The sequence below is a fragment of the Ascaphus truei genome, chromosome 14, assembly GCF_040206685.1.
Source record: "Ascaphus truei isolate aAscTru1 chromosome 14, aAscTru1.hap1, whole genome shotgun sequence".
Lineage (NCBI taxonomy): Eukaryota > Metazoa > Chordata > Amphibia > Anura > Ascaphidae > Ascaphus > Ascaphus truei.
The window spans coordinates 22,605,513-22,618,743 of NC_134496.1; the positions used below are offsets into that span (position 1 = coordinate 22,605,513).

Here is a 13,231-nt window from a genome sequence, read left to right on the forward strand (position 1 = left end):
CGATCTAGTCAACATTCGTGCAGCCGTTGGTACACTGCAGCCGGACATATGCAGTATGCCCAAGGGTGAAGCAACCATTGTTTGGAATCAGCTGCTTGTGAGAAGGGGGCGGGGCTATCGCGCCAACACACTGGGCAGAAATGCGTCATGGGTAGCAATAACGCTGGCTACATGTGTATATTGGGTCAGAGTTAGGGTTGTCGGGTGATTTCGCCAAAAATACTGGAGACAATGGGGAAAGGTGCGACGTGATTGAGACACACACACACGCCTCTCTACGCTCCATGCTGCTTCCTCCTCTCTTTGGCCCCGCCCCCAGGCTCCTGACACCACCTCCTGATTGGCTACTGCTGGGTAATGCAGCCAATAAGGATGGAGGAAGCTGCCCAGCCCCCTAGCAGTAGCCCTGCTCTCTCCCTGCTCGGGGAAATCCTGCAGCCCCCCCAAGCCGGTAAGGTCACTATGCCCAGAGAGTTAATATCGGTATACACATACATGCTAGGGGGCTGGGCAGCTTCCTAGCCAAGATAATGCTGCTGCTGGGTAATGCAGCCAATCAGGAGGTGTCAGGAGTCTAGGGGTGGGGCCAAGGAGACAAGGAAACAGCATGGAGCGGTGAGAGGGGTGTGTGTGTGTGTATCTTGAACACGTCGCACCTTTCACCATTGTGTCCAGTATTTTTGGAGAAGCCACCTGGCAACCCTACAACACATACCACACACATTTTTTGTAGGTTTGTTGTACTTTTTAGCAGTAACATTTTGACGCACAAAAGAAGAAACTATCTGATCTTAGTACACACAGGCTCTTGTGTTTGTGTTGCTATGACAGGCATGTGTATCACAAAATGCACGATTGAGATGACATTTCGTGGTTCCTAAAAACGTGTCCCTTGTAATCCAGCACCTTTTTTATTTTGCCATAAAGGGGAATTTGAAATGCTTGCGTTGTGCAGATGTTCCGCAGCACGCATCACTGGGGCATTAACAAATTCAGGACAACAACTTCGCTGCAAAGCCTGAAATGTTGTTTGATTTGTGTTTCTCGAGCTCAGGGCTAAGAAGCAGCTGTTCCAGTGCTTAGCTGCTTTTAAACACACTTTATTTATAGTCCAATTTTAAGTTTGGGTACAGAACGAAGAGACCTGGGAATGTAACAGCGGGGGAGGCATACCATTTTCTAATATAACATCAGAAGGAGGAGAAGAGAGAAGATAGAGAGACAAAAATGGTGGGGGTTTCTTATACTAGGAGTAGCCAACTCCTGTCCTCAAGGGCCACCAACAGCTCAGTTTTTCAGGATATCTCTGCGTCAGCACAGGTGGCTCAGTCAACAACTGAAGCAGAGATATCCTTCATTCCTAACCTGTTGGAGGCCTTTGAGAACTGGAGTTGGCCCCTCCTGTCTTATACGAGGATGCTTTCATTTGAATTGGTCCCAGAGGTAATGGGTGCTTCAGAATTGGGTGGGACAGCCATGAAGCGTCTCCATGAATAGCAGCCTCCCAGTTCACAGGGCCGGACGGTAATGATACTTTGATCCTCGGTTTCTTGTGATTCCAGACAAATTTAGAGAGGGCCGATTTGTAGCTTTTATATCTTTGTTGGACTGGAATAGGGAGAATGCAAAAAAGGTAGATCATTCTGGGAAGATGCACCTTCACTGACCAGACCCCAGCTAGCCAGGATCTGCTGTACTTGTCCCAGGACTCCAGATCTTACTCGAGTTTTAATTAGGTTTGGAAAATTAGGCTGGTAGACAGAGATATACACATGTAGCCAGACTTACTGTTCCCGTAACTGCGCTAAATCATGTCCAATTCTCCGGCACTTCATTGCATTCCGTGTCCCTGTGACCGCTGCGGAGCCGCGACTTCCAAATGGTGTTCAGCGGCTGCCTTAGTACTTTGCGGTGACGATAGGGGGTTCTGGTGTCTTTAAGTTATATTCCATGTACTGCATTCCAAGGCTATTGCTACAGAAACCGTCTGTGTGTGTTTTCTGAGGTTTACGAGCATTGAAAGTGTGCATGAGAGTAACAGAACAGTAGAAAACGTGCATTACTTTATAAATGATTACATATTTATTAATGTAAATGAGTGAAACCTGTATTGTAGGCTACTGTACATTGGTGTAAGATTTTATAAAAATGTTTGTTGCTTTATACAATAACAGAAATAACAAAGACTTGGAAAAAACAATACAATCTTCTTACACCAACAAGCCCTGGCTGTCTCTGGTACAGTTTCACGTGTAAGATAATCGAGAAGTAGATGCATTAATTAAACACACTGTTGGAACAGAACGCTGTGCATGCGCGCTCTATGTATATTGTATGGAACGCATATACGTTCCATTGCATTTGTGCGCATGCGTTGTATCTGCCAACTGAATTGAATGCATATGTGTTATGGAGTTTTGTAAATTAGTGCCCAGAAAGCGAATTGCATGCTTTTCCCATTGAAGATCAAAGTTTAAACATGAGATGTTTGGTAGTTGCTGGTAAACCCAGGCTGAGATTCATAGATTTGAAGTGATTTATCCTAAAGCCAGATAGGTCGCCAAATGCTAAAAGGATAATGAACATGTTGAGCAGGGTAACAAGCAGTTTTGAAATCGCAAAGAGAATGTAATCTGCAAAGAGACTGATTTTGTGATTCGTCAGTTAGAAAAGGATTCATGAATAGCTTGGGTGATTTCTTAAAAGGCAAGCTAACGGCTCTATGAGGGGGAATGAAAGAGGAGAGAGACCCCTGTCTAGTGCCATTTCGTATGACAATTGGTTCAGAGAGGAGGCCCATGCAACATAATCTGGTGTAGAGAACATGAATTGCAAATCCACCCGATTGAAGACCTTCTCTGCGTCCAGGGAGAAGAGCATGGCCGGTACCCCAGCAAATGTAGCTATGTGGTTTAAGTGGATGATTTTCCTGGTATTTTCCAATGCCTGAACAAAGCCCGCTTGATCAGGATGGATGAGTTTAGGGATGCAAGCATTTAGTCTGTTTGCGAAAATGTTTTCGGTGTTGATCAGGGAGATTGACTGATAACTAAAGCATGGACTTGGGTCCTTTATCTTTCTGTGTGTATTATTATAATATTATCTGCAAGCATTGGTTCTGGAATTAGGCCAGTGTCCAGAATGTAGTTAGAAAGGTCTGTGAGGTATGGAGATTGAATTGATGAGATTTTTTTGTAATCTAGTTTTAGAGACTTCAAAACCAGCTTTACCTCCTCTGAGGTTGAACGAAGGCTCTCGCTTTAGTAGGCTTTAACCTTGGGAGAGTGCAAGAATCCAGGAGAGAGTCAATTAAGGCTTGCAGATCAATGGACTTATTGCCATCATATAAGGTCTAGCAGTATTGGTGGAATTCTTCTTGGATACTGTTAAAAAAAACTTCTCCAAGGTGGTGGGTCACATTACGGCTCTTACGAAACAAGGGGCGAATCCCAAGAAGTGGACACCTGAGGCAGTACAGGCCTTCGATGGACTGAAGTCTGCTTTCTCATCTGCCCCGGTCCTGGTCCATCCCGACATCTCTAAGCCTTTCATAGTGGAACTGGACGCATCCAATGTGGCGCATCCTATCCCAACGGCAGGAGATTCAATGGAGATTACACCCCTGCGCCTTGTTTTCTAATAATTTTTCTTCCGCTGAGAGAAATTACGATGTTGGGAACTGGGAATTACTTGCCGTAAAATTCTAGAGTGGTGACATTTTCTGGAAGGTATCACGGAGCCCATCACTATATTAACGAATCATAAGAATTTGGAATACATTGAAGGTGCCAAGAGACTCGGGACATGAGGGGCGAGGTGGGCTCTATTTTTTTTACACACTTCAATTTCATTATATCCTTTCGAACAGGCTCCAAAAATGTCAAAGCGAATGCACTGTCTCCAGAATTCTCTTTGGAAGACTCAGACGAAAGGGACCATGGGTCCATCATTCCTCAGATTATTTAGTCAGTTTCATCCGCCCTATTACAACGGATTTCTCAAGCACAGGCGGAGAATCTTACACCCACGTCCGCACGTAAATCCAAGTTATTTGTACCTCCCCAGTTTCATAGAGAGGTGTTGCAGTGGGGTCACCAATCCAAGGTGGCTGGTCATCCGGGAGTTGGGAAGACCTCGGATTTCATAGAACGCCTCTTCTGGTGGCCAAATATTTGCAAGGACGTTAAAGACTTTGTAGCCGCTTGAGCTGTCTGCGCTCAAACAAAGGTACCACGGAGTCTGCCTTGTGGATTGCTTCATCCTCTGTCGGTTCCTACAAGACAATGGACCCACTTGTCTATGGACTTTATTGTAGAGTTGTCGCCATCTAAGGGTATGACGACCATTCTAGTAGTGGTCGATCGCTTCACAAGACAGGCCCATTTTGTACCACTTAGAAAGTTACCCACTGCCTACGAACTTTCCGAAATTTTCACTAAGTAGATATTTCGCCTTCATGGTATTCCGACTGAGACAGTCTCCGACTGTGGCTCCCAGTTTATTGCCAAATTTTGGAGAGCATTCTGCAAATTAATGGGGATCTCACTCCACTTCTCATCATCATACCACCCTGAGTCCAATGGCCTCACAGAGAGGATTAATCAATACTTGGAGCAATTTCTACGTTGCTTCATCTCTGAAAGTCAGGATAACTGGGTGGATCTTCTTCCTTGGGCAGAATTTGCATGGAACGCATTGAAACATGACTACACAAGAGTCCCCATTCTTCTGTGCCTACGGGTACCATCCTTCTGCCCTCCCATCATCTGTCTCCCGTTCTGGAGTTCCTGCGGCGGATGACAAGATTCAGGAGCTACAGTCTCTGTGGAAGAGGATTCATGATAACCTAACTAAAGCCTCCCTTCAGCAGAAGGATCATGCGGATAACTGTTGGCGGCCAGGTCCAGGTTGGAGACCACGCCTGGCTATCTACCAGGAACATCCGTCTGAAGATTCCTTCCCTTAAGCTTGGCCCAGATGTATAGGTCCTTACAAGATTGCGAAACAAGTAAATCCGGTCGCGTTTAAATTGGAGCTATCGGGTACCTTAAGGATTCCCCCGGTCTTCCATGTGTCACTACTAAAGGCTGTGGTTCACAACAACTTCTCTGCTGCTCCCACCCTTCCAGGACCGGTACTGGTGGATGATCAAGAGGAGTATATAATTCGCCGAATTCTGGATTGCCGTAAATCTCGAGGTAGTCTCCAGTACCTTGTATCTTGGAAGGGATATGGTCCAGAGGTGAATTCCTGGTAGAATGCTGGTGAGTCCACACTTCCTCCTTGATCTGAGGTTTCCACCGGAGGTTCCCCGACAAACCCGTTTCATCGTCCGGAGATCGATTCTGTAGGGGGGTAGGGGGAGGGGGGTACTATGAGGTTTGGCAAAATCCGTGCTGGCTTTTCATAGTCCAGTTTGGGATTTTGCTCTTGCTTGCCCTCTGTGGCAGAATCGTCCATTTTTGCTCCTGTCAACTTCCTTTAAAAGGACAGCCCTGTAAGCAGGAAGTTGCCGAGCAAAGTTCCAGTTCATGCTGAGTACATGCAACGTGCTTACCTATTGTCTTCCTCGTTACCAGACCTGGCTCACATACCTCGACTATCCTTGTCTTCAGCCTGCCTCGACCTCTGGATCCACACCGACTACGCAACACTGCTTCTGTACCTGACCTTTGGCTTACGACTCATTACTCTGTCAGGACTCTGTCCCTCGGCTCAGGTCGGTTCTTTCACCTTCCTACCTCAACCCTGCGGGTCACTTCCTGCTTGAGACGAGCATCGTTACAAGGCCTCCATTACATAACTAAATAGGTCTGAGGCTATGAACAAGTAATCGATACGTGAATAGAACAGAGAAAAGGTGTAATCACGCTCAAGTGGGTGGATGTTTCTCCAAGCATCAACGAGTCTGGTCTGTCTGCTTTCTTCCAGGAGCACCATAGAGTCTCTCGGAATAGCAGGACCGTTCATTGCTCGGAGACATGTGTTCTTTCATGTTATATTTAGGGTCAATCACCATATTAAAATCACCTCTCGGAAAAATCAGACCGCCCCCCACTTCTCGCTGTTTAATTTGGAAGCAATAATGTTCGCTAGCATGACCGGAATGCCAGTAACCTTGCCTAGAAGTATCAAATATCCACCCTTCACATCTGCAACTTTCCTGTCAGGATTAAAGGGAGTATTATTATGGAATACAATACAAACCTTTTGCTTTTTTAGTATGATTATGGAATATAAAAGCTGTCTTTTAACCTTGGCCGATGCTAAGAAGAACTTGGAGAATTTTTTTTTTTAAAGAAATATCGGCTTTGATTTTACACTAAAGTGATTCTCTTGAAGAAATATTCTATTAACCTTGAGATTTTTGTAATCAAACATTGCCAGCCTTCGCTGCCACGGATTATTAAGGCCCCTGGTGGTGTGAGCAACTATTTTTGGGAGAGGGTATGTTGCGATCATAAACAAACTGCCTTTCAGTACTGTGCAGTAGAATCCTATGGTGTAGCAGCTAGAGAATTGCTATGTGAATGAAGGGTCATGGGTTCAATTCCTGCATGGTATGGTATAATTTATAAATTATAAAATAATCATTTATAAATTATACAGTATAATTAAAATAAAAATAAAATAACAATTTTACCATACCATGTAGGAATCAAACCCATAACCCTTCATACACTGATAGCAATTCTCTAGCTGCTACACCATAGGGTTGGTGTGATGTCACTGACTCTATAAACAAACTTAACTTCTATTGCCGTTCAGTACTGTGCAGTGGAAGTTAAGTTTGTTTATAGAGTCAATAACCCCACACCAATCCTATGGTGTAGCAGCTACAGAATTGCTTCTAGTTTATGAAGAGTCATGGGTTTCATTCCTGCATGGTATGGTAAAATTATTAGTGTAAGGGGGAGGTGTGTGTATGTATGTGTGTCCGTTAGCAATAAAGCATTGAATGTTATAATAATAATAATAAAAAAAAGCTTGGAGTTGAGCGCCATGCACGTGGACGCAGAGACGAGAGAGCTGCAGAGACGAGAGAGCTGCAGAGACGAGAGAGCTGCAGAGACGAGAGAGCTGCAGAGACGAGAGAGCTGCAGAGACGAGAGAGCTGCAGAGACGAGAGAGCTGCAGAGACGAGAGAACTGCAGATGCCGGTAAGTCCTCACGCGGCGGCCATAAAAAAACACCATAAAGATGTTTTTAAATCGGGAGCCACGCTCAGACCGTGTTATAAGTGGATCGCGCTATAACGGGTTTGAGCTGTATGTACACACACCACACACCTGGACTAACACAGCTTAGCGCACGTCTAATTAATTCATTGTAATTACACAACGCTTTGTCATTATAGAGAGCACGGGTGCTCAACTCCAGTCCTCAAGACACCCAAACCGGTCAGGTTTTAAGGATATTCCTGCTTCAGCACAGTTGGTGCAGTCGAAGACTAAGCCACCGATTAACCCACCTGTGTGGAAGCAGGGATATTCTTTAAACCTGGCCTGTTGGGGGGCTTGAGGACTGGATTTGAACACCCCTTGTGTAGAATGCTTAAGTACGGTGCTTTGTGCGTATCCTATATATCCTCTGGTGAAACAGTTGCCCAAGACAATGGAACAGCTTGGTGTGTACGGAGGACAATTCTATTTATGAACTGCGTGCAATGTTTTGTCTTCGTATTTGTGCTGATTGCCTAAGGCTACACAATAACAAGGGCATTTATACATTCAGCACAGCAGAGAAGACACATGGACGATAAATAATGCAAAGCTTGCCTGTTTTTTGCTGCGTTGTACTTCGACACCTGCAGTAACAAGTACTTATATGCTTGGAGACCAGATCTTTGTGCCACTTCCAGTAAATGAATGTATGACAACACCACTATCCTCACTGATATCACGAATATTGCCTTTTAAAATGGATTTTGTTTTCGGTTTGCTTATTTACCTTATTACCTGACCACTTATCATCTGAGATCTGACTCCAAAAGACTGTTCATGGTCCCAAGGTTCAACAAAGTATCCGGCTGCACCTCCTTCTCTTACCATGCACCCCACAACTGTAACAACCTACCGGAGACTCTCACAGCCGCCCCAGTCTAAGTTCTTTTAAAACTAAAGCTGTCTCACATTTTAATCTGGTCTGTATCTGTTACATACGCCTGTAATATATATTATCTTTAACTGTGCATGCAATGTCTTGCATATAATGTATACCCTGTTCACTTATGTAACTATATTTGTAACCATGTATTATTTGTCACCATAACTCTGTGACCAGGACATACTTGAAAACGAGAGGTAACTCTCAATGTATCACTTCCTGGTAAAACATTTTCATACATACATAAATAAATAAACTTAGATTGTAAGCTCTTCGGGGCAGGAACTCTTTTTCCTATTGTTTTATGCCAGCAGCGCTTATTCCCTTTGTGTGTTATAATATGATGTCACGTGTATTGTAAAGCGCTATGTACCAGGATGGCGCTACAGTATATAAATACAGTAAGGATATACATACACTTCTTCCCAATATAAAGTAGCTTTTATTGCTCCTGATTTAAAGAAGCAATTCGATGTGTATTAGATAAAAAGAAATCCTTCCCTGTGATTGAGGGTAACATTTGGTTGTGTAAGTTGATGGTTTTTAGTTATTTTTTCAAATGGCGCCGTGAATTACAATACTTTATAGGGTTCAAACCAACTACATACAGTGCTTTACTGGTTGATTGGCTAAATCAGTTCTATGCAGATGTTCGGCCTCCTGCAGGGCCTAAAAGGATCTAGGGCCATATTTACTAAGCACGACTACTGTATAAGACCCCTTTCTCTTTTCTTTTTTATAACTTGTATTTTATTGGTGAATACATGCTTGTTATACATAAGAAACCATTCAGACCAACATTGTTCAAGGTAGCATGTAGTAAACATTAATTTACGCATAACAGGCCCGCACGGTTTTTCGAGCCCTACTTAACCGTGCGGGTGAGGATAGTCACTCTTATTGTGAGGGTTTGGGGGAAAATAATAACAATAATAAATAGGAAAGACGAATAATAATAATTAAAAAAAAAAAGGAGGGGGGGAGGGAAGAGGGAGGGGATGAAGGATAGGAATGGGAGATCGGGGGGAGTAGATGGAGCGGCCACTGAGGGCTGTTGAAACGACCCTAGTACCGCCGATGAGCCACAGAAGTTGGAGTAAGATATAGATGAGCGATCTCGTGGTGTGTGAGGTATTTATTGTGAGCAAGGGCTTCACCTCTCTGTAGGAGAGCGCATCTATTACTATTATAGCCAGATTGTGTTACGCTCTACCCCAGGGATGTCTGTCTGAGCAAGCCAAGGAGCCCAGACTTTTAAGTAATTGTCGCCCGTCTCATTAACTAAACTCGTTAACTTTTCCATCTGGCAAATAAACCAAATACGATTTCGAATCTTTGGGATAATTGGAATTTCGGGGCGTTTCCATAATGCTGCGATCTCACACCGCGTTGCTATTGCGAAATGTGCAATGAGTTTATTATGCGACTTTGACAGGCCTTTTAAGGGTCTGTTTAATAGAAACAGCCATGGGTCTGGGGGAATAGAGAGGTCGAAAATCCTCTGGATCCAATTCCTGATTTGTTCCCAAACTAGGGATATCCACGGGCAGGACCACAGCGTATGTAACAGGTCAGCTGTTCCTCCACATTGTTTAGGACACAATGGGGAGGACCCTGGTATGATTTTCGATAATTTGAGTGGGGTGAGGTACCATCTCATAAGAACTTTATATGCGTTCTCCTTCAGTGTGGTGCATATAGAACTTGTGGCGGTAGCCAAGAATATGGTGTTCTATTCCTCATCCTCTAGGGGTTCCCCTAGGTCCTTTTCCCATTGATTACGGAAGGATGGTATTTGCTGTTTTGATACTACAGACTCGATTACCTCTCCGTATATCGTAGATATAAGTCCCTTAGTGTCGGTTTCTGTCCGACAGAGCTTTTCGAAATTTGTCAGGGGGGGGTACGGGGCGGATTTATTATAAAATGCTCTACGCTGGAGGTATTTATAGAATTCAACGTGGGGGATGTCTTTTTCTAGTCTGATATGATCGAATGATTTGATTTTTAGATTATAGCCCTCCAAGTCTTTGAGTCTGTTATATCCTTTTAGCTTCCAAATTGAGTGATTGTTACCAATAAGGCCGGGCGCAAAGCCGGGGTTGTTCCAAATAAGACCCCTTTCTGCACAAGAAGAGCCCTTACGGTCCATTCATAATCTTCCAGTGCATGAGGAGGCCTTATTGCGTAGACGCACAATAAATGCCTTGATTTGCACCATAACATGGTCACTGAGTGAATGGGAGAGCAAGTCAGTGGGAACCTTCTGCTCTACAATACAATGGAGAAAAAATTGGGGCTGGTAACAAGTGAGATGGAGATTTGAAGATATTTTCTCAGGGCCCCATTATGAGTGAACATAATGTATTCTGTAGATACAGTAGTTTCCATTAACCCCTCCCCCCCGACCCCAGCGTGTGGCAGTTCAGCAAGCCCCCCCCCCCTCTTTTACACCTCTCCTCATTCACCCCTTTTTCCTCTCACACTCCCCCCCTCTGCTATCACTCAGTAACACCCCCCCCCCCCCACACTCAATCCAGCTCCCTCAATCTTCCCCTCCTCACATTAATTCCCCCCCCCCCCCCCGGCCACACATACTGTACACACAATTTCCCCACACACATACACACAATTTCCCCACACACACATACAATTTCCCCCTACAATACAGAAATTGGAATAATCACCTACACGCACACTACAACAACCGCCCACCCACACACAGACTAGAATATACTTCCCCACCACACACACACTACTATAAACCCCCCCCCACACGCACTACAATAACCCCCCCCCCCCCACACACGCACTAAAATAACCCCCCCACACACACACACACACAACAATAACCCCCCCACACACACACACACTACAATAACCTCCACCCCCCCACACACACACACTACAATAACCTCCACACACACACACACACACACCCCACACACACACACCAACTACAATAACCTCCACGTCCCCCTCCCCCCGGGCGTCTGAGGAGTGGAGGTCTGACCGAGCGGCTGTTGAGGAGGTGGGTTCGAACGGATTGGTGCAGACCGGGCAGTTAGGGAGTTGCCTGGGTGTGTTTAATGACCTGGAGTCAGCTGAGAAACTGGGCCCCACGACTAGCTAGGGCATGGACGGCAGCTAGCAGCCGGCGGTATACATGGGCATGGAGCGGCTAGCGAAACTGTTGAGGGCCAGAAAGGAGTAGGAGGGTTTCCTAGGGTAACGGAGCTAGTACCTTATATCTGCTGCTCCCAACACTGCCTCCTTTCATGTTCTTCATGTTACACTGAATAATGGAGATTCCCGCGCCCGGTGATGTCACCGGGCCTCCTTATCTGCCGCGGTCTTAATCATTGAGGGAGAGGGGGGATTCTGGAGGCTGTGAGGAGTGGGCCTGCTGGCAAGGAGCTGTTAAGGAGCCAGAAGGAGGAAGGGGCGCCTGACTTCTGTGGTCAGTCCGCTAGATGGCTGGGCCAATATTCTGTCTCTCCTCCACTGTCGGCGGCCCAGGCTATAGCTACGCCCGTGGCTAAGAAAGAGTATCTTTTTATGGACCTGGGTCTGAGCGTTGTATGCTATGACACCTCAGTTGAATGGACCATAAGTTGTCTTCTGGCACTGGTCAGTCTTTAGAAGGAGCGGGCAGTCTTGGTCTAAACCGTTGGTAGGCAACATGATACACTGAAAGGGCCGCATGTGAGAGCCTGGAGCACAGGCGCACATATATGGTTCACTGGTGAAGCCCCGGAGGGCTGCATACAATCCTTGAGCCGCCTGTTGCCCACCAGTGGACAGTGCTTTCTAGCCCCTGTGATACCAATGTTCTGTGTCAGTGTCACTCGTGAGCAGTGTCAGATTTCCCATTAGGCCCGGCCTAAGGCGGCAACATTTTGGGGCGGTAAGAATTTCCGCTCCCATATAATTTTGCCGCGCTGTCAGGCCTATTAGAGCTAACGGGAAGCTACTTGCCTGTGTCTGCCGCCTCCTTTCTACCACCATTTTGCTCCTTTGGAATCCCGGCATCAAATGACACTGCGGACGCCCCCCACCAGGATGTCACATGGCGTCTCAGTGCTCACGACGTCACGTTGGTGTTGTCGCGGCGTCATTTGAAGCCGATAATTCCAAAGGAGCAGGAGGGCGGCACCAAGGAGGCGGCAGACACAGGCAAGTGCCTACGGATTGCAAATTTGGAAGTCTGCCGCTGCTCGTGGGCAGTAACTTACTGTATTTGCACTTGCTGTCTGCATGGAAAAATATAATGTTTCTAAGTCTAGGAGAGTTGCATCATTATCATTCCAACCGCTCTCCATATACCATTGCAGCATGTAAAATAGAGATAAGTTCATGAGGTGGAAGATATTTAAGTAACATTTCCCTGCGATTTTTTCTTGTCAAGATGGCCGCCCTCTTGCTCGAGACCCAGTACTCCCAGGTTTGCAATCGTGACGTCAATAGTCACCAGTTAGTGTTGGACCCCCTTTTTTTTAATGCTGTGAAAATGTAAATGGCTCCTTAATACAGTATGTTGGTGACCCTGTTTCTTTAGGTTTACTGCCATGCAACTAATTCATTTAGTTCTCTTCTTTCTTTCAGCTCCATATCAATTTACAGCCCCAAGGAAAATCCCAACGTGTTTGATGCAGCCGCGTTCTTCCAATCCGTAGGCAACTTCCTGGGAATATTTGCCGGTTCCTTCGCCATGGGGTCGGCGTACGCTGTGGTCACTGCTTTAATATCCTTTGTGTTGTGCGATTTGACATTTCAGGGGAAAACTGCCCGTGGATTTATATATTGGTTTGCCACCCCCCGTCTTTCCCCCACCCCCCGTCTTTCCCCCACCCCCCGTCTTTCCCCCACCCCCCGTCTTTCCCCCTGCAGCTCTCTGCAGTCCGGGGAATTCGGCTGCACGTGCCGCCAGCCTCGCAGGCGCGCGTGCAGCGGGGCCGCAGCCTTATGGCTGAAGACTGCTTAGCAGACATGGTTGGTTATAGAGCAACAAATAGCAATGAAGCAGCCATTTGGTTCAAAGTTCTGGCCTTTTGGGTGATTTATCTACGTACAAGTATGTATGTATGTATATCTGTATGTATATAGCGCCATCCAGGTACATAGC

At 45.8% G+C, this 13,231-nt stretch overlaps 1 protein-coding gene across 1 annotated transcript in view; it reads left to right on the forward strand.

Annotated features, from left to right (window-relative positions):
• Positions 1 to 13,231, forward strand: part of LOC142465799 (sodium/hydrogen exchanger 9-like) — a 429,942-nt gene that overhangs the window by 62,106 nt on the left and 354,605 nt on the right. The window contains exon 3 of the mRNA XM_075570088.1: positions 12,712 to 12,850. Within this exon, the coding sequence (XP_075426203.1) occupies positions 12,712 to 12,850 (139 nt within the window). The remainder of the gene's footprint in view (positions 1 to 12,711; positions 12,851 to 13,231) is intronic.